Genomic DNA, 24,057 nt, shown 5'->3' with positions numbered 1-24,057 from the left:
CGCTCCGCACCTTGGCTTTCAAGTGCATTGATCACATAGATTCATATCCCCATGGCTTTACTCATTATCATCCTGTCTGTCTGGAATGCCCTGTGGGCAAAAAGCCCAGCACAGCACCTGACCAGTCATAGAATCTGGTAACGGTTAAACCTCCCTCTCCCTCTCTTACCAGTCTATCAAAATCCTACTTATCCTTCAAAACCCAATTCAACTGTCATCCTTTTTCATTCTCAGGAAAGGCTTGTCCTAAACTGACTTCCCTCCCTTTGATGCCATTGTCTGCCCCTCCTCTGGGTCCCTGGCCGCCAGCACTTTGTACACCTGTATTGTATCACCAGCACCTTGATGCTTCCGGTCCCCCTGCCAGACTGACAGCTCCCTGAGACTGCCGGCCTGAGCCTGACGCCTGTCAAAAGCCTGCGTGCACCTTGGAGCCCAGTCAGGTGTAGTCGATGTTTGATTGATTGGAATGGCCTTCCTTAGGTTACAGCATCAGGCTACTAGGCAGGACACCTGGGGACTTGGTGCCCAATCCGAACAGAAATTCATTTATTATTCATATCCTTTTGCTTCCAAAGTGGACTAGAGGTGGCCCAGACTCAATAAAACTGTTAAATTAGAAATAGAAAATTTAAGACCCTGCAAGTTGCCAAAGTGCTAACTTTCCTTCTTGGGTGAACTAGCTGCGCTGAGGGGAGCGGGCACCGGCTTCTGCCAGCTGGGGCGGCAGCTGGGAGGGTCTCCTCCGGGCTGCTTCCGTCCGCATGCGTTCCTTCACCGCCCCCTGCCCCCCAACCATGGCCACGTGGGAAAATGCCTGAGATGCAACAAGGGGAATTTAAATTCATGGCAAATACCTCTCCCCTGCAGGACGTGGACAGGTGGGGAGGAGGGCATGTTGGTTCTGCTGTGTGGCAGCGTTTCAGTAGAGATGACGAGCTCCTATGGGTAAATCTGAAAAGCTTGGGCCCTTCTTCAAGGGCCACTTTATAGTAGCACAGTTGCGTTTTACCCATGGCTTAGTACAAGTTCTCACGTGGCTTGCTGAAGTGGCTTTTTTACTGGAAGCCAAGGGCATACACTTAAAATGTCAACCTGGGAAGCCATTTGAACAGGAAAACGCATCGCCAGTTCTGAGTAAACACTCACATACATGCCCCTTAGAACGCATAGAAGAGCACACTGTGATCTCCCTCCCCCAATGCACACACCCCATCCAACAAATGTTTTTGTGCAGATGCATTCAGACTACAGGGCCACCTCACACACACACACACACTCACACTCACACACCCACTGCCATACTGTCCCACTGCCTCCTACACGTCCCGTGTCCTCACGCACAGCCTCTGCAGGAAGAGAGACATGGAGGGCTTATTTCTGCACCTCACTCTGCCTCCGGATTTTGCTCCCTTAGGGTAGAACCTGAAGTGTCTATTTAATAGATTCAATTACTTCAGGCTCCTGAGACCTTCCAACTTGATTCTGATTGCTTTAAGGTGTCAGATAATTCGGGAATAAAGGGGAAAAGCAGCCTCAAATTCTTGAATGGGAAGTCTTCTAGGCCCTCATCAGCTGCTGATGGCGGCTTTGGGAGGGGTAGTCTGGAGGGCAGGGCTGGCCTCTTTGGTCTCTGTGGGGCTCTGTCCGTGGACCCTGGGTCCTGGAGGACAGAGGCCCTGAGGTAGGACTTTCCCGTGCTGCCTTGGCCTCTAAGGCCGGGACCAGTCCCTTTCTGCCGCCCTTCCTGAGAGGCCGCCTGGTGAAAACATAGGTGCAGGTCAATTGTCCCAGCAGGCAAGCAACAGCCCCCCTTTCTGCCCCTGCACTCCACTCCAGGGTGATTTATTCTGTCTGCTCTGTGCCCTTCGCAACAGTGATGGCTCACGGAGGTTGATAAATAAAGAGGTTACAGCCTTTAGAGAATGTCGATGCTGTGGCAGACAGAGACGCAGCTCCTGTGCTGCAGGAGCCCGGAGTGACAGGCTGCGCCTGTGCGGAGCCTGAACTGTGGGAGGCCGGAAGTGGGCTGAGGGCCAGGGCTCCATACCCAGGCCGCGTGTGTGTGAATCCAGCTTCACACGTGGACCAGCTGGGTGACTGTGGGCAAGGCCTTTGCCTTCTCTGTACCTCAGTTTCTTCTGCCATAAAATGGGTATGATAATGACGCTTACCCCCTCGTGTGGTTGTGAGGATGAGTTACAGTATATATACACACCTAACGTAGCTCCTGGTGCTCAGGAAATGCTCCACATACCTTGTTTATTGTTTTTACAGTTAAAGGCAAGGCTAAAAGGCCAGGAGAGTTTTGGGCAGAGAATCCTGGCTGTGGACTCAGGGCAGCAGGATGGGGTCCTCCCTCCGCCGAGCTGGCTGTTCGCACTTTCTCCCACCCGGCCATGCAGTCACGACAGCCTGGTTAGCCCCAGAGGACCCTGCGAGGGTCGCTCTCCTGGCATGGTTGGGGGCTGGAGCTGCCCAATCCCGAGTGCACATGAGGGCGCTGACCTGCAGTGTGGAGCCGGTGCCCCTCCGCAGACCCCTCCCCAAGCACCTGCTTCCACGAACCCTGCCGTGGATGCTTTGCCCTCCACCTCAACAATCCTCGCCTTGCTTTACAGTTGGTATTGGTCACAGCCTCAGCACTCGGAGACTTTACGACTATCTTTGTTGGGAGGTTTTTGCCCCTTTGGTGTGGTGTGTCCCCTAAAAAGTGTTTTGAAGGACAGTGACCCTAGCTCCATTTCAGCTCCTTCACTTCCTAGCTTTTTGTCCTTGGGCATTTTAGCATTCTTGAAGCTTTATTTTCTGGGAATTAGAGATCAGTACTTGCCTCTCGAGGCTACTGTGGAGCTTAAGTAATATGTGTAACTTTGTAAGGGCCAGGAATGCAGTAGGCAGTAAATGTTATCCTTCCCTTAACGGCTATAGCTTAGACAGGAAGCTGTGAGGAAAGGTCTCCTTTACTAAAACTCAATAAAGAAGGTTTCCTGGGGAAAGTGAGAACTTGGGGGGCAAGACCGGTGTTGGTGGGGGGAGGCACGGGGAAAGCGATTAGGAGGGGTCAAGGCCAGTCTCCATGCTGAGAACCTGAAGGTTCCCCCGGACCTCTTTTGGTCTTTGCTGTTCCCATCCCCTACCTGCACAGCCTGATGCCACCCCCGCCCCTCCCCACCCCAAACGTGAGCCGCGGCTTCCCATCCCTTAGTGGAGATAGGTAGGTGTTAGAATTACCCCCGTTTCACAGAGGAAGGAACTGAGGCTGGAAGGTCGAGGGACGTGCCCAGTGACAGCGCGCACCTACGGTGGGCTCGGGCGCCGGCGGTCACGTGCGTGGAGCCTGGCTCGCGGCGGTTTCGGGAAGGGGGCTGGAACGTGTGGGATGCCCAACCGGCCTAGGGGTGGGGTCTCCGCTGGGGCGGGGCGAGGGAGGAGGGGCGGGCGCCGCCGCCACGCAGCGCTCTTACCCTTTGCGCTGGCCGAGTCGCTCTAGCCACGCAGGGCAGCGGGGTCCGCCTCTCCCACTTCCACGCGCGCGCGCGCCGCCCGCCCTCGCACGGCTGCCTCGCGCTCTCTGCTGTTTCTTTCATCGCGCCGCGCCGTGCCGGCAGCCGCTCGCCGAGCCTGCGGCCGGGGCCCTGGCGTGCGGCGCGGGCCTCAGCGGGGCCCAGCGCCCCGGCCCGGGAGGATGCGGCCCGGGGCGGCCCGGGAGCTGAGCAGGGCCCCCGCGCCGGCCCCCAAGGCCCCCGGCCTCCGGAGCCGCAGCCGCCGCTCCGCCCCCAAGAGAAATGACTTCCAAGCCGCATTCCGACTGGATTCCCTACAGGTACGCGGGCGCCGGTCCCACCCTCCACAGCTGAGGGCATTGGGCAGGGTCGAGGGCGCCGGGCCCGAGGCGCGGGTTACCCTCTCCATCTAGCCCAGAACCGGGAGCGCGGGTTGGAGGCGCTTGTCTTTCCCACCCCAACTTTAGGGGCCCCGGCAGACTGAACCTGCCTGTCCTGCTCCACCCCTTATCCTTCAGGGTTGCTGGAAGCGGCCAGTGCTCTGGGCCTGCGTGGGCCTCATTGGGTCTGGCAGGTCCATGTGGCCTCCTGGGGAGAGCGCGCACATTGACGTGAGCCCCCTCCTGGGCCCAGCACACCGGCTCAGTCGCCAGTATAGCTGGCATAGCCTTTGCGCACACATCATACATCTGCGGGCATGCACTCATGAGACGTCCGCGCACTGGGCCAAAGACTCTGCTGCTGGTCCGTTAACACACTCAAAGCGTGAATTTCTGGAGTCAGTTTTTCTGAACCAAGAGCCCAGGAGGCTCATATACACATGCACCATGTATCTTTATGCACACACACGAGCACGCACGCATGCAGGCACGGTCACACAGGTGCAGTGCTGCATATTTGTGCACATACACACACTGTATTTGGAGAGTGCTTGACGCCTACTACCCACTCACAAGTGCTACTTACATCTGTCAGACTCAGAAATCCACTTGCTAACAGATCTATATCTGGACATACACCAACTCGCAATGCATAGAACTGCTTTTACATGCCACAAGAGCACTCAAGAACTCAGGCTCCCTCAGGGAAGCACTGCCAGATGCTGTGGTCTGACTCAGTGGCAGCTGGGCTTCCCCACCTATGTGGATGGTGGAGTGGGGAAGGGTCTCCGCCGCTTCACACAGGTGCAGGCCTTTCCCCCATCCACTCTACCCCATTCTCTCCCATTACCACCGGAAAGGAGCTCATTGCCATGGCAGCGTCAGATCCTTGGCCACCCATTGGCTCCTTGGTTGCCATGGGCTACCGGGCTGTCTCTAGGCCTTCTAGAGAGGCATGTGTGTAAAAAGGGTCCCTGACTGCTAGAGTCCACTATGTGCCGGCCCACTCAGGTGCACTTGCCTGTGGGCGGTAGAACCAGATCTTCAGGATCTGCCTTGTAACAGCCTGTTCTCAGGGGAATGGGGGATCTGATTCCATCTACTGATAGAAAATAATTCTGACAGAGCCCTTCCATGAGTCCATCCAGACAGCATCCAAAATGGAAACCGTCTGGAACTGCCTCAGGCTTTGTTAAAGCAGATCCTTCCGCAAACAAGCACCTGCCACTGTCCTAGGGATTCACGGTTTTCTTGAGAATTGTTGTTGTCTTTAATATCGACTCCTTTGGGGGCTTCATGAATTTCCAGGTTAGAATTTGTGGGTGCCCCTCCCACCAACATACATGTGAACACACAAGTCACATAATTTTTCCTGCAAACACATATAAGCACACCTCAGAGTCTCACATAGACCAGGGAGATAGTACCATCAGGGGACTGGGGCAGGGCTGACTCAAAAGAGCTGCTACTCCAGCACAGGGCATCTAGCCTGGGGGCACAGGTAGTTTCTGGAGTGTCCTGGCTTTTTGACACATGTGGGCTGACCTTCTAGAAGACAGTGCTGCCCCACAAAGTACCATTAACCTTTTCTTGCCACCTAGCAGAGATGCTTGGATAGTACATGGGGGCCAAGTGGCGTCTGGTGCTGTGGAAGTACCCGTTTTGGGGTACGGGTGGTGGGCTGGTAGGCTGGTGGCCACACACTCACTTAGGGGGGAAAGGGCAGCCCTTGTAGCTGTGGATATGGTGATGCGTTTAGCATCCGGCACACTGGGGGCCCGTCTGGCTCCTTGTTTAAGGAAGCCACTCCCAGGAGCCAAGGACCAAAGCAAGTCGTAGTGGTTGCATGGGGCTTAGAGAAGGCCTGCCTCGGGAAGAGTGGGACCTGGGAACGGGGGGCTGTCTCTGGGAAACAGCTCCACCCACCAGTGCGTGCCCAGGGCACTGGCGTTGTGCAGGGAGTGACTTGACGCTTGCCCAGGCCCACCTCCTGCGCCCATTCCTTTCTGCGGTGCACACCCCACCTTGAGTCCGGAGTCCTGCCGCCCTGGAAACCTAGTCCTGAGGATCAGCTTGACGCCAGTGTGGCCCTGCCCTGCTTGCTGTCCCATTGCTCTGTCACTTCAGCCTTCTCATTCTGTGGCGGGGGGGAGGGTAGGTGTAGAGCTGGGGGCATGCTGCCCTTAGACGTTGCCAGAATCTCCTCTGCCTTGCTGGGGTCTTGCTGAGCATGCGCTGAGCCTGAGAAAGCACTGGACTTGGGTACAGGCTTCCAGAATGGGGAGACCTGGGCTGAGAGGAGGAGGTGGACCTGCCTCTTGCATTCACTGGGCTGCTGATTGCAGTCACTGCCCCAGGCCTGTCTGATCACAGAGAAAACTGAGGCAGAAGATAGGCAAGATGCAGAGTGGGGGATGGGCACGTGTGCATGGGCTTTGACATGAGTTTTCCCTACTGTCGCAGCATGTCAGCTGGAATGTGTCATTTGGTTCGGGGGCGGGTGAGAGGTCTGTGGATTTCTTGTTAGCTCTGCTGGTGGGGGTTCTGCCCCCTCTGCGGTGCTTGCACCTGCGCTCGCTGGGCCTGGCTCATTTTCTTTGAAACAGTGACAGTTGCTGATAATCTTCTTAAGGATATTTGTGGCTCAGTTTATAATGATCACGGATTAATCTCACATTTTGACTTAGAAGGAAGCCATTGAGTTTATAAAGTTTAACAATTGGGATAATTTCCCTTTTTTTTCCTCCTATTATTACAACTAAGTCCATTTCTGTTATTTTCTCTTCATTTGCATTCTTGAGGAGTATTAAATGCCCCTAGTTCATGGCCTTACAACCTTTCATTAGTTGTAGGAGGAACACTGAGAGCCGGGAAGGACTGTGCTGGGTGGGCGTGACGGCCGACCCTGTCCCCCTGGGCTGTCTTCGTGGTCCTGCGGCCGGCCCGGTGACTCTCTCACCAGGCCATGAACTCCTGGAGAGCAGAGACCTCATCTGGAGGGTGGCTGTGTGTCTAGCACGACCCAGCTCAGACAGGATGCCCACAACTTTGAATCAAAGTGGCATCTGCAGGTAGCTTTTTAGGACTTCCTGGCTCCACACAGGTTCTCTGCACCCCGAAGGGATGCGGTACTCTCCCTTCACGGCGGGGCTTCCTGGCGTCTCTACGTCAGAGAGCAAGGATCCCAGGCTGGAAGGGAGTCCTGTGTGAGTGCTCCCTGTGCATCCCGGAGGACAGCCTTTCGTCAGATGCTGCCATTAAAGAGGGCCTCCTGAGGGTGAGCCTAACGTGTCTCTGGGTTCCCCTCCTCTTGGCCCTTGTTAGGATCCTCCTACCACTCCCTCACACTGCGTTTGGGAAGCAGGATGATGACTGGCTACGCAAGACTCCTGGCTCTTGCAGTTCTGCCTTTGGGGGAGCCCCAGTCCGCAGACGCTATGGCCCACCGCCTCACCTGGCGACAGGGAGGAGAAGCAGAACCTGTGCTCCTAGATCCCCGGGGAATCGCTGTCCACTCCTCCCCCATGCATTCTTAGGGTGTGTTCCTGCTGCTGCCAGGGGCGGAAGGGGCAGAGGAGACCCAAGGCCGACAGAGCTGATCCAGGGGCCGGGGCCCTGTGGCTGCCCTCAGCTTGTTCGGCGCACATCCAGCCCGGGTCCAGCAGCCACAGGCAGCGTCCCAGGTGCCGCCTGTCCAGCAGGAGCACAGTGGGGCTGTCATTTTCTCACTCGGGTCCCCTGCTTCTGGCGCAGCCCTTGAGCCCTCCCTGTCCCGTGGGATGGCCTTGACTCACTGACCGGTAACCTCCAGGCCTCCAAACAAAACCCCAAAGTCTTTCCTCAGGCTGATGTCAAACCCTGCCCTACCTGTGTGGGCAAGACCTGGGTGTTAGGACCCACACGTGAGACTTGACCTCCTGTTAGGTTTCTGCTTGTTGTCGGCTTTGCTAGCTTTTCAAGGTCTTCTGAATTCCTGTCCTCTTAGTGAGCCAGTTAGTAGTTCATCAACTTTGTGTCCCTGAGAGGCCTGTCTTATCTTCAGGTCATTGATAAGCATGCAAACCAAGAGAAGCAAGACGCTAGAAGCCTCCTTTGACTCTGGCAGAAATCTTTGAATGTTTGTCTCATTAGACTAGTGTGTCGCTGACATTGCCTCTTGCCCACAAGTTGTCATCAGTTGCTGGTCCCTGCAATTCCATGCAGATGCCTTTCTGATAAGCCTGAGGACATGTGTCCTGACTGGCTGGGAACCAGGGCTTGCTCCTGGCGGTCACCTGCCTTCTAGCTATTCAGACCACCTGTCCAGCTGTTTAATTAACCCCTTTCAGTCTTACCTGAGACCTAAGTTGACTCCCTGATCTGCAGACTGCAGTTTCTTATCCCATCTGAACAGAAGGCTGCGTTTGCACAATTTCAGCCTTGTAGCAACTCCCTATGCCTTTTTTGTTTCTGGGAGATCGCCAGCTGTGGCTCAGGGTCCTCATTTGCATGGCCGAGCATTAGAATCACCTGTGCCACTTGCTTTTAAAATAGAGGGTGAGGTGGGGATTGAGTCTGGGGCATCTTTCCCTGGCCTGAAATTAGCAAGTCCTGAAATTAGCAAGTCAGGGCTGAGAGCCCCTAGCAGTTTTAATGCACCCGGTGAGGTTGTAAACGGGGCTGGGATGGAGACGCCCCGTCCTGAGAGACTGGAGCTCCTGTGAGCAGCGTGGGCCTCTCCCTTCTGGAGCTGCCCATACGCTCCCCATTCCGTTCCCACCCCCACTGTGTTTTTGCCACTAGGCCAGCGATTTTCAAACAGTGGGCTGCAAGGATTTCTAAAACACGCCCAGTGCCTGACTGTTTAGTCAGGGGCGCTGACCTGTTTTCCATTAGATTGTCCAATAAAAAAATGACCACAGACAACACAATAGCTGTCTAGTGCGAGTGAATCAAAATTATACCTTTTTTGAAATCAGATCGGCAACAAATATATTTTTTGGTGTGCTGCAGAATTTCAGTAATTAGTTTATGCGTGCCATGAGGTGGCAAAGGTCGAAAGTCACCGCACTAGGCGTTGGAAGCCCGGATGTGCTCGGGGGTGGGCAGGGAGGGTGTCTGGCATTGGGCACAGGGATGGTAGCCAGGCACCATGGTGGTCTTCCCCCACCCCCTGACAGCCCACTTGCTTTTTCCCTGGGCCCAGCAGGGGCAGCTTCCACTGTGACTGAGTGGGGAGAATGGGGACAGGGAGCGGAGGATGACGTGGGCCTGGAGGGCGCTCCATCCCTGGGTTGGCCTGGTCCCCGGGCCCTTGGCCAGCTCAGGTGGATTAGCTGGAGCATGTTGCGGGGGGAGGGTCTACGAAGCGGAGTAACCAGCTTCCTAAAGTTCTTGGCCATATCTGGTTTTTTCAGCCCCCAGGAGAAGTACCCTGACCTCATTTGTTGCCAAGCGTGGCCACTCAGATTCTGTCGGGCCTCAGGGGAGGCACGGCGATGAGGAGGGGCTTCCTCCCCGGGAAGCGAAGGCTCTGGGCAGAGTGCATGGATTGATGGACCAGGTTTGGCCCTCATGAGCTGGTGGCCCATGCTTTCTGGGGCCTCCCTGGCCTGGCCGCCAGCAGGAGGTGAGGGCAGGAGGTGGCCGTAATGAAGGAGCCACCAGGGTCAGCTGGAAGACCCATCCATCAGGGCCCTGTCTCCTGCCCGAGCCTCCTGGCGGGGCTGCAGCTGGCAGCCTGGGCTTGGCAGCGATTCCATAATTGGAGCCCGAGTCATTAAAAAGCCATTACTGTCTCCTCTCATGGTTGTCGTTTAGCGTGGCCTAGAACAGTGCCTGTCAGAAAGAGGCAGACCGGGCTCAACAGTGAGTAAGGGAGATGCCGAGGAAAGGTGCTGCCGTGGGAGACGGGAAGGCAGGGCCGTCTGGTGGGGAGGGCAGGGCCGGGCCTGCTGAGCAGGTGACTGGAGCTGGGGCTCTGTTCTCCCTGGAGACAGCCATCGTTGCTGTCCTGCTCTCCACAATACGCTGCTGTCATTCACCAGGGACAGATGTTATATGCTCCAGACACGTATGTGCCAGGCAGAAACACGCAGCCAGGACAGGCTCGGCCCTGCTAGGTGACCGCGATCCGCTCGGACTTGTGTGGCTCTCCTAGAAACACTGTGCTGCACCAGGAGCCTGTTTACTCTCCCGCTGTGCCCGCCCCTGGAGCAGCCTCCTTTAGGTGGATTTCTGTCGGCCTCCCGGGGATCTTGCTCGGCCAGGTACGCTCGTATTCACCAGGCACGTGTTGCTTCTCCCCAGCTGCCGCCCCCAGCCTGCGCTCTGCTCTTCCCACTGCTCTGCCCCTTCTGGTGGTAAGTGAGGTGGTGGGCAGGCAGCTGGCTGGGCGCTTCCAGGACATCTGAGTTTCTGGAGTTCTTTAGAAGCCCAGCCCTTGTAGTCATCCATCTCCTCTGAAGGTTGGTGGTTAAGTCTCTTTTACCTGTCATCCTATCTGGGCACTTGTATTAGTGGTTTTTTGTTTTTGTTTTTGTTGTTTGTTTTTTTAATTGATTTTACATAGAGAGAGGAAGGGAGAGAGAAACATTGATTTCTTGTTCCACTTATTTACTCATTCACTGGTTGCTTGTTGTAAGCGCCCTGACTGGGAATCAAACTCACAATCCTGATGTTTCAGGACAACTGAGCTACTTGTCCAGGGCACATGGGGACCCATGTTATTAAAGCCTGCAGCTCTCTGTCATTGTCCCTCATCAGGAAATGGAGTCGGGGACAGAGGAAAAGGAAGTGATGTTATCATGGAAAGCAGCCTCCTTCCCTGGGTGTAACGTGGTGGGGTGGAAAGTCGTGGCATGGGGCAGTGGCCTACGGAAGAAAAACATCCCCTATACACGGATAAGGACGTTAGGGGGACCCCTGGGCAGCGAGGGCACCGTGGCTCGAACCATCTTTTGTCAGCGGGGCAGCTGCCGTGACCCTCCAGTTACGCAGGAGGCTTTGCTAATGTGAGCTTACCTCTCAGCTGGATGTCCCCTTTTCTAAATGACCCGTGCACCAAGGAAGTCCTCTTTTCCTGCCCAGCCAAGCCCAGTGCCAGGCATGACCCAGACGGCGGCCCCCGGCCCTGCCCTGTGAGAGTGCAGGCGGCTAGCATGGTCCCAGTAAGCCGCGCAACGGCCTTTCTCGCTGGCAGGAAGGGGAGCCAGCACTGTGTTGTGGAGGTGCCACGGCTCCTGTGGCCAGGCCACTAGCACGTGCCTGAGGTTGCAGGCTGCCCCGGGCGTGGCCAGGCACGGAGCGTGGTGAGCAGAGCACAGCGGGGCCTCAGGCCCGTTGCTCCTGTCAGCCAGGTGTCACACGGAGCCCGGGCTGCAGTTGTGTCGGCGTCCTGGAGGCCGTGATGAGTACCCACTGCTCCCCCTGCAGACCATGGTGGGCGGTGCTGGTTGGGACCGACCTTCCAGGGCTGTGTGCGCGAGGACGCTTTGCCTGTGTGTTACTCAGACAGGGCCGTGGTTCAGGGGGAGAGACAGGTGGGAGAGCTGCAGCCCCTCAGACCCTGCCAGGCCCTGGGCACCCTGCTCACTCTCGTCCCTGCCCCCTTACTTGGGAAGCCCTGCCCCTGCCCTCCAGCCTGTGTACATGCCTTCTGAGATGGGACGCTCACCGTCCCGGCCAGCTTGAGGTTGGTTTTTTTAATAAATTTAATTTTTTATTAAAAAAAATTTTTTTTTTAATTTTTAGATTTTATTTATTTTTAGAGAGCGGGGAAGGAAGGGAGAAAGAGAGGGAGAGAAACATCAATGTGTGCTTGCCTCTCGTACGACCCCAACTGGGGACCTGGCCTGCAACCCAGGCATGTGTCCTGGCAGGGAATCAAACCAGCAACCCTTTGGTTTGCAGGCCAACACTCAGTCCACTGAGCCACACCAGCCAGGGCCCAGCAAGCTTGAGTTTTCAGGAGCTGGTTCCCTGCCCTCTGGTCCTGGCAGTGCCCTGAGAGAGTCGCAGTGCCCTGTGTGCTGTAAGGCAGGTAGGTAAGTGCAGGAAGACTGACGTTGGTTGAGCAGTGTTTTCTTCTATGCTGGGGCAGCTGAGGTTTGGGCAAATGTGGCTGCTCTGTGCACAGCCCCAAGTCAAGGCTGGGGCTCCTCTGAGCACAAGAGCAGCCCATGCGCCTCAGGAAAGGCCTCCCCAGACGGCAAGGAGGTAGGATGCTGTCAGTTTAAAATACGCCGAGTCCTCTCGGTTGAGGCCAGGGGGGTGGGCGGTGGGCTGTCTGTGATCATGGGCTTCCTGCCACTCTCTGGCCGGCCCCCCCATGCCCACAGAGACACAGATAGTTTGAGCTCAAGGGACATTTTGGGTCAATGATTATTCCATCCAGAAGGGCCGCTCCTGCTGTCGGGAGGAGGTGGAAATGGCTTCACCTCATCCTGGAGGTGATTTGACCTCACCTTCCCCCCTTCAGTGCACACTGTACTCACCTCATGCACGCCCACCTCGTACACAGCTGTTCGCATGCATATATATCGAGGCGTGTGCTTACCCAGGCAGATGCACTCACGCGCTTGGACACCTTCGGGTGTGTGCGCGTGCACGAGATAGCCCCATAGCCTCACACACACACCCCATGCACCCAGGCGTGTAACTGGGCCCGGGCGGCCTGGAGGTTCCCAGAGCTCAGGCCCTCAGGCTCCAGCCCCACCCCGTGCAGCTGTCCTGACCTTGGGTCCTACGGAATTTGGAGCCTAGGGCCCCTGTGTGTGTCTTGGACTAGAAAGAAAATTAAGTGGTTTGAATGACCAGCTCCTTACTACACTCTGCCTTCCTGGGAGGCAGGGCCAGTCTGTGTGAGGCGACGCCGCCTGTCCCGTCACCTCAGGGTCTCAAGGCTTTGATGCCCTGGTGCTGCCTTGGCGCCATGTCTGTGGCCAGTTAGGGGCCCAGGGGCTGGCTGCTGGACCATGTGTTGATGTGAGGTCTGCTCTGCAGACGTCCCCGCCCAAACTAGCGCCTTGCCCTGAGGGACTAGTTGGTCGCTCGGCCTCTGTTCCCCTAAGGAGGGGACCCTCGGCCTCGGTGAGCAGCGTCAGCACCACTCCGCCACCTGGAGAGCCAGGAGCCGGCTTTGGGCCCATGGGGAAAGGGTCTGCCCTCGAGGACCCCACTTTCTCCAGAAAGGACGAAAGATGAGGGGATGAGCTCCTGAGATCTGAGGGGTTGGAAGCCTTGGCCTTGGGCCTGGCCTGTGCCCGATGCCTCTGGGCAGGTTCCCCTGGGACCCAGTCAGGCCCTGCTCATGGGCGCAAGAGGAAAGTCTCCTGTATCACGGGGGCCAGGCTGGCGGGGAGTCCTTGGGACAGCTGGGATCCCAGCAGGAGGTAAGCTCCCAGAGAGGCAGAAATAGGCTCAGGCCTTTTGTCTCGAGCTGGTTCCCCGGTAGTCCTCTCTCCCGGGGCACAGCGGCCTTGATGGGAGGGGCTTAAGGAACTCTGCACTGGGTGGGCTCTGGGCTATATCCTGGCACCTCGTGGACAGGCCCTGAGTACCCCTCTCTCCCTCCGCAGTGTCTTAGATGATGAGGGCAGCAACCTGAGGCAGCAGAAGCTTGACCGGCAGGTGAGTGAGGCTGAGGCTGAGGCTGAGGCTGGGCGGGAGGGGAGCCAGCCCTCGTCACCCCGGCCAGAGTCCGGGCTGGGATCTTCAGGGTGCAGAGGGAGGACTGCTCCATCCTGGGGTGATCCTGACTGGTGGGGAGAGGGCCCTCCCGGAAGCAGCTCTCTCCTTTACCAGCCCAGCAGCTGGTAAGATGTGCAGCTGAAGCGGGTGCGGTTGGAGGGCTGGGTGTCTGTGCTGTGGTCCTGCCAAGACAGCTCCCTGGGCTGAGTTTTGCCTCCTTTTCCTGGACTCCATGTCTTGGGGTACCAAGACATGAAACCTTGGCCCTGAGTGGGCTTTGGACCCCCTGGCGACCTGTAGAAGCGCGCGGAGCAAGCAGTGTGGGAGCGGCCCCTCGGGGGAGGCGGCTGGCTGCCCTCTCCAGCCCGCTGACCTCTGTGCCTGTCCGCCGCCTCTGCAGCGGGCCCTGCTGGAGCAGAAGCAGAAGAAGAAGCGCCAGGAGCCGCTGATGGTGCAGGCCAACGCCGATGGGCGGCCCCGGAGCCGGCGGGCCCGGCAGTCAGAGGAGCAGGCCCCCCTGGTGGAGTCCTACCTCAGCAGCAGTGGCAGCACCAGCTACCAAGGTAGACCCTCCCCTTGGGGCGGGCAAGGGGTCCTCTATCAGGCGTGCGTGCGCAGGCCGAGTATGGCTCCCAGCCGGGGGGACTGCCGAGTGGGTTGGGTGGGGAGAGGCTAGGACCTGGAGCCCCGGACTCCTGGGTCAGGCGCTAGAGCCAGAAGCTAAAACGTGATGGATCTGGGAGTTCAGAAGTCCAGGCTTCTGATCTGGAGAAGTTCACTGAGAGCAGGAGGCAGCTCCTGGAAGCAGAGAAGGGCCTGTTCCCCACCTGTGTTCTGCTTCCCGAGAGGAATCCATCTCAACAGCCTTCACCAGCTCTTGTCTCCCAAGACAGACACGCATGGCCCCTCTCCTGGGCCTCCCACACCTTCCGTGGGCCTGGCTTCTGAGCTGCCCAGAGCCGTGGTGACCAGCAGCCTTCAGCTGTCCCGGCTTTGCACACTCGCTTCTCAGCAGAGCCCACGAGTTGGGGTGGCAGGGGGGGGAGATTCTCTGCAGCTCATCCTGGGGGTGGGGGTGGGGTGGCTCCATTGCTTCCCTGAGTTAGGGACCCCCACCCCTCCTGTAGGTTAGGGTAAGAGTACCCAAGGCAGGGACAAAGGGTTGGTTTCTCTGATCCCAAAGGAGGGCCTCAGACCTAGTCCTCCCTTGCCCCCTGCTGGTACAGGTCATCCCAGGGACTTTTCTGTCAGATGGTGACTGAGAAGGTAGCATCCGGCTTTTGCATTTGGAAGGAACCTTAGCTTCTTCAGGACCTGCAGCCTCCAGCCACTTCGAGCTGCTGGTAGTTGCCTGTCAGCTCAGAGCTAACTATCCTTTCTCCTCTAACTGCTGGGCCTTCCCCACACCCCGGTGCTCATTCTGTGCCTTGGAGGGCAGCACCTTGTGCCCAGTCCCGGCACAGCACCCGGGACAAGGCACCTGCCAGTGGTGAGGCACGGAGCTAGGTGCTCTACTTGCGTTACCTCATTTATTCCTCACAATAACTCATCCCCCACGATCAATAAGCATTTGTGCTCTGAGGTCGTTACCGATTTGCCCACGGTATTTGCTAGTGAGCCTCGGGGTGAGAGGCTCTGAACCCAGGCCTCTCAGGCTGCAAACGGCCTTTCCACCATGTTGTTGTCGCCTCCCTGATGGGAAGGTCCATTGTAGTGATTCTCTTGTGTGGGCTTCAGCACCCAGGGCCTCCGCTGCTGGTATGTCTGTACTCTGCCTGAGAGGCCCTTCAGAGCGTGGGGACAGGGACCTTGGCCCAGCGCTGCCGTCGCAGACCGGCAGCTCAGGCTGCTGCTGCTTGCGGACCCCAGCCCGGGCCCCACCCTTTCCCGGCCGCCTCCGCCTCACACCTCCTCTGTGAGCACCATCCCGAGGGTAGCAGCAGTGCCCGGCCGAGAGGGCATCTCCTGTTGTGGAGCCTGGCCTGCTGCCGTGTGGGCGTCACGGCCCCTGCCAAGCCTGGCGCCTGACCGTCCGAGGCCGCACATGGGCTGGCAGCCTGCTCCTGGGACTCCAGGCCCTGCCAGTGTGGGCCACAGGCCAATGCCTTGAGGCTTTGAGACAGTCTTCGAAGACACTGACATAGTCATTTTGGCAGGTGTTTCTTGAGCACTGAAGTGTGTGTCAGGCCTACAGAAAGGGCCAAAGAAACTACACATCAGGAGGCGGTGTTTCTAGTCGTGCCATTGCCAGCCACCTGCTCGCTTGTGGTTGTGAGCAGGACACTGACCCTCTCTGGGTTTGTGTCCTCTCTTGTAAATGAGAAAAGGTCTGTCTCCAGACCTTGCACATCGAAGCAGCTCTCGTGTGTTTCAAGCTCCAGCGAGTGGCTGCTGCTCTCTGCCGAGAGCCCAGCCAGGCTGGGTCACACGGCTTCTCTTGCTCGGCCCTGAGAGATGGACGCAACTCCGAGAAGGCTGCTGTGCCCGTGGCTGGCTGGCCTGGGATTGGCATTACCTAGAGCCCCGCGGCCCTGCCTGCAGCCTTAGCTGCCTCCTGCTCTGCCCTCTGCTGGTTCTTGGTGGTAAATACAAGGGGAGTTTGACAAAAATCAGAACTGCGGGGTTTACCCTGGGAAACACTTTTTGACCCACCGGCCCTGCTCATTCACATTGTATGTTCATCCAGCCCTTAAATATTCATTGAGGGCACACTTTGTGTCACCTTCTGTGTCAGAGGCTGGGGATCCAGGGTGAACCAGACGGTGTGGTCACTGTTCTCGAGGGGACCTTACCGTCGGTCACATCTGTGCTTTGCAGAAAGAAGCCAGGCCATGTGTGTGAGTGACAGGGCTGCTGCTCCCAGACGAGGGGTCAGGCGAGGCCGCCCCGAGGAGCTGGAGCCTGCAAGGTGGAGGGGGCGGCGGGAGCGGCGGCGGCAGGCAGGCAGGCCGGCCAGCCGGCCGGCAGGCCACCAGGCCACCAGGCCGTGGGGCAGTGAGGGCAAGGCCCCTGCAGCAAGAGGGAGCCCAGTGTGCACAGGCACCGAAGGAGCATGGCATGTCTGGGGACTTGGGGTGAGGCACTTGCAGTCAGGCCAAGGCCAAGGGGAAGATGGAGGAACCAGACTTGCGGGAGAATGCTGGTCTTTATCTTAAGATGAAAAGCAATGAGAAACAATGCTGGGACCTGGAGCAGATCAGGGTCCCGGCACCCGGAGAACCTGGAGGCCCCCCGCTGTGACCCTTCTGAGGCGACTCTGTTAATGTGCGCAGCTCCGTGTGTTCCAGAGTGACTGTCCTGCTCAGGGCGCTCTGCACCGCAGGCTGCCGTGGACTCGCCCGGGAGGGCCAGCGCAGGCCCCCTCAAGTGCTTGCTCCAGCTGTGGTCTCTTCCAAGACGTGTGGCCTTTTCTGTCTTCACCCACCATCTTTGGTGGCCCGCATTCTCCCAGACACTCCCCCTCCCCCTGCCCAGGCTCAGATGGTTTGCTGGCCCAGAGCTTCCACTGCTCTGCGTCCTGGTTGATTGTGGAGTGGGCAGGCTTTTGACTTTATCACACTGGGCTGGGGGTGCCACCTCCGTGCCCTGGCACCTGTGCCTGGTAGAGATGGGGGGCACAGAGGCCCTGCAAGAGCTCGGAGCTGGTGGGGGAGCCAGGGAATGTGGGGCTGAGGAGTGTGTTCGAGTTGGAGCTCTGGCCTTACCTAGTCCCCGTTTCTCTCTCTGTCTCGGGCTCCTTCCCAAGCAGTTCAAGAGGCTGACTCACTTGCTAGTGTGCAGCTGGGAGCCACCCGCTCAACAGCACCAGCCTCAGCCAAGAGAACCAAGGCAGCAGCCGCCGCGCAGGGCGGGGCCTCGAGGAAGGAGAAGAAGGGGAAGCACAAAGGTTGGCTTACCCTCCCTGCAGCCCTCTGCAAGAGCCTGGCCCCCTCCGAGGGGGGGGGGCCGTATCTTCCTGGCCTGGAGGAACAGGGTGGGAGCCCCCCCCCCCCCCCCGCCGCCTTGAAGGCACCAAATGCACTCAGGGCCCCGCCCAGCTGGCTCACAGGCCTCACCTGGCTGGCCCGTGGGTGTTGGGGCAGGCCCTCCAGACTGCCGGGAAGTGGAGCCCAGCTCTGCCGTGGCCCAGAGCCCCTGCCCAGCCCGAGGACGCTCACCTCCATCCTGACCCAGGACACTCCATCCAAGCGCAGCCTGCCTGCCAGGCGACCCGGCCCATCCGCATGCAGCCTCCCAGTCATTGTGTGGGCTCCTCGGCTCTAGTCCCAGGGCCGCCCTCGGGACCCACACACAACCGTCTGTTTCCCTGCTCCTCTTGCTCTAGAAAAGATCCCCAGAGATCAAGGATGGTTACGGTGACCCCTGCCCCGAGTCCTGTCTCCAGGCTCTGGTCACAGTGGGACTGTGGGTCGCCAGGGTCCACAGGCTTCTGGCGCTGACGGCTGCGTTTTGGACATAGCCCACCCAGACAGGGTGGCCGCCACATCGGGGGGCCAGGCCTTGCTTCTGCGGCAGCTTGGTGGGGAAGGTTTACATGGGATGGGAGAGCCTCCATTTGGGAAGGCGAGTGTATGCCAGCCTTAGCCATTTTCAGGGGGCCCCGTATGTTTCTAATGACGTGCGAGTTTACTGTGTATGTGTGTGTGTGCGAGAGCGAGAGAGAGCATGAACACCAGCACTGACCAGTAGCTGGCCACGTCCGCGAACGAGTGGCGGTCTGGGGCCTGGCTGGGTCCTTTTTCTGCATCTTGTCTTTCTCACTGGGCAGTTGGCTGTGTAGATGGCTGCCTTCTTCCTGGGGTGTGAGACATTTCAAACCAACCCTCGGCAACTAATTTGGGGAAACAGCAGAAGTAATAAAACACATGTCCCATCATAGCTTGCCCACCTTTAAGAGGCTGACAGCAGTCATTAGTTTTCAAAGTCAGCCTTGCAGATAGTTTTGCAGAGGGTCCCCCTACTCATCCCTTACCCACTCCACGGACGTCTCTGGGTCCAGCTCGCCCTCCCCCTAGCCCCTGGACGGGACTCAGGCATATCCATGGCCTGCAGGCACTGGCGGGCCAGCGGCTCTGGCAGAAGACAAGTCTGAGGCCCGGGGCCCAGTGCAGATCCTGACTGTGGGCCAGTCAGACCACGCACAGGACGCGGGGGAGACGGCAGCTGGTGGGGGCGCACGGCCCAGCGGGCAGGACCTCCGTGCCACGATGCTGAGGAAGGGTGAGCCCCGTGGGGGTCCAGTGACACCCCCAAAGCTCAGTCCCAGGTTCTCAGATGCACCCTTCTTCGGGAGCATGGCCTTCCTGTGTCTGTTCCAACCCCTCCCAGACCCCGGTGGCGGGGCGCACTTGGAGACCCATGAGAAACTTGGGCAGCAGCTCCTGGTAAGGCCAAGTTAAGGGAAAGAAGAGTGAAGTAGGGCCACCAGCCCTGTCTCCCCCACCCATATCGCCTGTCTCTAGGGAGGCCCCGGTTTGGGGTCCAATTTCCTTTCCCTTTGCTTCCTTTGCAAAAGCGCCTTCTGTAAAATGTTCCCCATCTGCTGAGCTAGGGGAGCAGGGCCAGGATGCCAAGAGGAGGGCAGACCCCCCCCCCCCAGGAAAGCTGCTGCCCAGATAGCTCCTTCCCCGTGACCCCTGCCGCAGCGAGCCCTTGGTGTGGGGCAGCGGAGGGAAGCCTGGCAGTGTCCACATTCTGAGAAACTGGATCAGGGCCAGCTTCCTGGAGAAGAGGCTGTTGGGGTAACTTGAGGCTGCAGACGGCATTCGGGGGGGAGGAGGACACAGAGGGCCAAAGGCAGGCTGGGGAGAGGGGTCAGCCCTGCACATGGGGCTGAGTAAGAGGCTGGGCCTTTCCCAGGCAGGTGCCTGCCAAGGCCTCTGGTAACCCTGAGACAAGAAACGGAAGCTCCCAGCGCAGGGTCGGCTCCTTGGGCCTTGCTACACAGCAGGCGGGCATTGCGAGTGCTGGGGAAGAGGGGTCTGGTGGAGGGACAGACCTAAAGGTGGGGGCGGGGTGCGCACCCTACGGATCATGTCCAGTCCCAGCATGCACCTGAGAGTGTGTGTCCTTGTGTACACTGGGATATGTGTGGGAGCGTGTGTGTGAACAATGTGTGCACATTTGGTGTGTGTGTGTGTGTGCGTGTGTGCGCACGCACACGCAGGCACGGTTGACTCGGTGCCTGTGAGCAGGGTGTGTGTGTGAGAGAGAGAGACCAGTCCTCCTCCTCCTGCTCCTCCACCTGGTCCAGGCGTCTCCAGTAGCATGAGCTTTGAGGAGGAGGAGGACGACGAGGACGAGAACAGCTCCAGCTCCTCCCAGCTAAACAGCAACACCCGCCCCAGCTCCGCTACTAGCAAGAAGTCCATCAGGGTGAGCGAGGAAGGGTGGACAGCAGTGTGCAGGGGACGGGTCATCCCGGCTGGAGGGGGGATGAGCGTGGAGAAATGGCAGTGAGTGGCTTGCCTGGGCCTGGGCCCAGCTGCCTGTCTAGAGCTTCTCTGGCCTGGGCTCTCCTGTCCTCCCACCCTACCTCCCATTCTCTTCAGCCTGGCCAGGGGGGCAGGGGAGCTGGGGTCGGACAGGAGACCTCTGAGAACCTGCCCCCAGGGATGCTGAGGGAGGGGAGGGCTGGGAAGACAGCTGATAGATGGCCCAGGTCCAGGCGGCCCTTCTCCCACCGCCAGCACATCAGGGGTCAGCTCTGGATCCCAGACCCCCAATTTCAATGGCTCAGGGTCCCCAGGGCTCAGGCTCCTGCTCTCTCCCCCATAGGAGGCAGCCTCAGCCCCCAGCCCGACAGCCCCAGAGCCTTCGGTGGAAGTTGAGGTCGAGGATCTTGAGGAGTTTGCGCTGAGGCCAGCCCCCCAGGGTATCACCATCAAGTGCCGCATCACGCGGGACAAGAAGGGGATGGACCGAGGGATGTACCCCACCTACTTCCTGCACCTGGACCGAGAGGATGGGAAGAAGGTGAGCTTGGCCTGGACTGTGCTTCACCTGGGCAGGCCTGAGACCCGGGGGGGCTAGACTGTGACCGGGAGCCTCAGTACCAGCCCTGACCTGTCAGTTCCCCCAGGGAGACAGAAGGCCTCACGCCTGGCCACTGCATGTGTCTGCGCCTGCCCGCGCGTGTGCGCGCGCACACTGTGTTCGGGAGCCAATGGAGAGAAAACCCCCGTGTGAGTGCCCCATGCCTGTGTGTGGACCAGAGGCCGGGCCCCGGGTGTGACCTTACTCTACTCCCCAAGGTGTTCCTCCTGGCGGGAAGGAAGAGAAAGAAGAGTAAAACTTCCAATTACCTCATCTCCGTGGACCCAACAGACTTGTCTCGAGGAGGGGACAGCTACGTGGGGAAACTACGGTACCGCACATCCCCTGGGAAGGGGGTGGGTGGGGCAGGCTCTCTAGAGGGCATTTCGTCGCTGATCGAGGCCAGCAGTCGGATCTTCTCCTTGGATCCTCTTGTCCCTTAGGTCCAACTATCGGCTCCGTGCCAGCCTTGAGCCAGACTTGGAGATGGGCCTCACACACCCTGCCCTAAGCTGCTCCCAGCGGGGGGATAGGGTGGGGGTGGGGAGGGGCGAACAGGCCCACCGAGAGTGGCACATCAAACCCCGGGTTGTCTCTGATGATGTTGGCCACCATGGAGGAGTCACCTTGGTCCGTGGGCAGGGCTGAGAGTGAGTCATTGACAGAAGAGAGAGCAGCCTTGGTGTGGGGGAAAGTTCTGAGCTCACCTCGGGGGAGGAGGGTTTGCTGAGGAACAGAGTGCCAGGTTTGGGGAACGTAAATCGAGCTTAGAGGTAAGGAGCCAAAGCCGTGGAGATGGGGCCTGGACCAAGGCTCACAGGCTGGCTCGGACAGACGGAGATCATCCTGTCTCGCCTCCGTGGGGGGCCGAGGCCCCTCTGCTGTCCTGCCAGGTGCTGTTCTGTACGCTCACGTCTGTTCCTCCAGGGGAACATTCTCTGGAACCCAGACTGACCTCCGAGATTTCCCTCACTGAACCAAGATGCTCTTTGATTCAACTCAGAGCAAGTCCAGGCCTTTTGCCCTTAAAGGTGGGAATCCAGTGAGCAGTGCGCCCCCAGGTGGACTCCCAGCTCCGCCCAGGGTGCTTTGCAGGCTCCTCATAGGACATGCTGGTAGCTCTTTGCTGCCCTGGGGCAGAGGGTGTGTGACCATGTACTGACTGTGCCTGCCCTGCAGGTCCAACCTCATGGGCACTAAGTTCACCGTTTATGACAATGGAGTCAACCCTCAGAAGGCATCTTCTACCTTGGAAAGTGGAACCTTGCGCCAGGAGCTGGCAGCTGTGTGTTACGTGAGTCCTGGGTTCCTGGGTCCCTGGTCCCCAAGTTAGACATGGCACTCAGGACTTGCTGCCTGAGCTGTGGGCTGGCCCATCTGTCTTTGCGGATAGTCAGGCTTCAGATGGAGGGCTGTCCTTGGCGGAGCGGCCCCTGCCTGGGAGAGCCCTGGGAACCAGGCCTCCTGGAGTGCAGGTGGCAGGGGGCCTGGGTTTTCGTCTGCGCATCCCTTTGCTCCTGCCTTGGACATCCGGCATGGACTACAAGGCCCTTTGCACAATCATCTCACTGAATGCTCAGTCGAAGAGCTCCATCCTATTTTTATCATTAGATATATAAGAAAACTGAAGCTCAGAGGTTGGATCACTTGCCAATGTTACACAGTTCGTACACGGCCAAACAGGAATTTAAGTACCGGGGATTTCACCTCATTTAAAATTGAGGAATCAGTAGTCCCATCAGCCTGGGTGTGAGCACCTCACTGAAGGCCTAGGAGTCCGTGGCTGGTGTGCCAGGGTTTTTTTTTGTATGGTCCTATGGTGCCACCTGCTGGTCAACCTTGGGGAGGCAGTCCGAATAGCTTCAAATACTGAGCCCCAGCTGTGTTCCAGAAACTACTTGAGGCACTGAGGATACTAAAGGACTTAAACTTAGTAGGAGAGATAATCTATAAAATAAGCATATAAGCAAAATACGTACGTTCCTGATAAACACTAAGATGAAAAAACAGGGAAGAGGGCTGTGAAGTGAGCAGGTGTGTGTGAGCGTTGAGGAAGGCCGGCAGGGAGGGCCTCACTGAGGTGGCACTGGGTGAAACCCAGGGCGGGGGGCGGGGGGAGCCGGCCTGTCGGTCCTGGGGAGAGGGGCGTGCAGAGTGCGCGCAGGGCCTGCATGCCTGGAGGTGGGGACAGCGAGGACGCGTGAGTGCGGGGGGAGCGAATGGTGAGCAGGGGGAAGCAGGGCCACGTCCTGGGAGGCCTTGCAGGTTGAGGCAAGACCTTCAGTGTTTACTCTGCACTAGGGAGGAAAACGATGTGACTTAGCAGGACCACTCGCCACTGCGGGGAGACCAGGTGACAGGGAGGAGGGGGAGAGCGGTCAAGGGTGGAAACAAGGAGACCTCTGAAGTCTATTCCTGTGACCTCAGTGAGAGATGGTGGTGGTGAGAAGTGATCGGATTCTTGATGTGATCTGCAGGTGGAGCTGAAGCATTAGCGGATGGGTCAGAAGGTGGGATGTGAGAGAAAGGGAGGAGTCAAGTATGACCCCAGGCCGTTTGCCTGAGCTGCTATGAAGTGAAGCAAAGAGGACTGAGAGGGGAGCTGGTTTGGGCAGAGATTCGGGAGCTCAGTTCTGGACATGCTAAATTGAGAGATGCCCCTTCGATGTTCAAGTGCAGATGGTGAGAACTAGCTCATCATCATCATTCCATTCCAGCCTCCCCAGTAGTGAGTAGAGTCCTTAGGAGGCCACTGTTCTGTTTCCCAGGAGACAAACGTCTTAGGTTTTAAGGGGCCGCGGAAGATGAGTGTGATTGTCCCTGGCATGAACATGGTTCACGAGAGAGTCTGTATTCGGCCCCGCAACGTGAGTTTCTCCCCCACCCCACCCCTTACCCATCATCCCAGCCTCTGCATGAGCCTCTAAGGGCAGACCCCCAGCTGGCGTGTCTATGCCGTGGGAGGCTGAGTGTGAGAAGCCCTGGGAGCGGAGGGAAGTCTAAGGACCCCCAGCCTTGGGCCAGATCCCATGAGCCCTGGGTCAGGCATGGTGCCAAGGCCTGGGCCTAGCTCAGGTGGGTCTGCTCTCCAGGAGCATGAGACGCTGCTAGCGCGCTGGCAGAATAAGCACACGGAGACCATCATTGAGCTACAAAACAAGACGCCTGTCTGGAACGACGACACACAGTCTTACGTACTCAACTTCCACGGGCGCGTCACACAGGCCTCTGTAAAGAACTTCCAGATCATCCATGGCAATGACCGTGAGTGTGTCAGCCCTCACTCCTTACTGCCCACATGCTAGCCAGGGCTCTGAGCTCAGGGTGCAGCTCACGAGCCCCGCCCGTATAGGCCAGTGCTTAAGGACACGGGCTATACAGCTTAAAGAACCATAATGACTGGGAGATCTTGGAAGCTTCTTTGGAGCCCTGACCCTAGATTCTGGGCACCCAGCAGTCTCAGGTGT

The 24,057-nt window shown here is 58.3% G+C and overlaps 1 protein-coding gene across 1 annotated transcript in view; it reads left to right on the top strand.

Moving 5' to 3' along the window:
* TUB (TUB bipartite transcription factor) overlaps positions 1–24,057 on the top strand; it is a 75,461-nt gene that overhangs the window by 50,432 nt on the left and 972 nt on the right. The window contains 9 exon segments of the mRNA XM_054583073.1: positions 13,444–13,495; positions 13,956–14,118; positions 17,304–17,441; positions 19,809–19,930; positions 20,333–20,530; positions 20,809–20,921; positions 21,770–21,884; positions 23,359–23,457; positions 23,683–23,854. Of these exon segments, the coding sequence (XP_054439048.1) occupies positions 13,444–13,495; positions 13,956–14,118; positions 17,304–17,441; positions 19,809–19,930; positions 20,333–20,530; positions 20,809–20,921; positions 21,770–21,884; positions 23,359–23,457; positions 23,683–23,854 (1,172 nt within the window).

Source organism: Pteronotus mesoamericanus, unplaced genomic scaffold (genome assembly GCF_021234165.1).
Source record: "Pteronotus mesoamericanus isolate MK-2021 breed Mesoamerican mustached bat unplaced genomic scaffold, CSHL_Meso_final contig_1189, whole genome shotgun sequence".
NCBI classification, from domain to species: Eukaryota; Metazoa; Chordata; class Mammalia; order Chiroptera; family Mormoopidae; genus Pteronotus; species Pteronotus mesoamericanus.
Note: the sequence above shows the minus strand (reverse complement) of the source record. Positions and strands in the feature narration are given on the sequence as shown.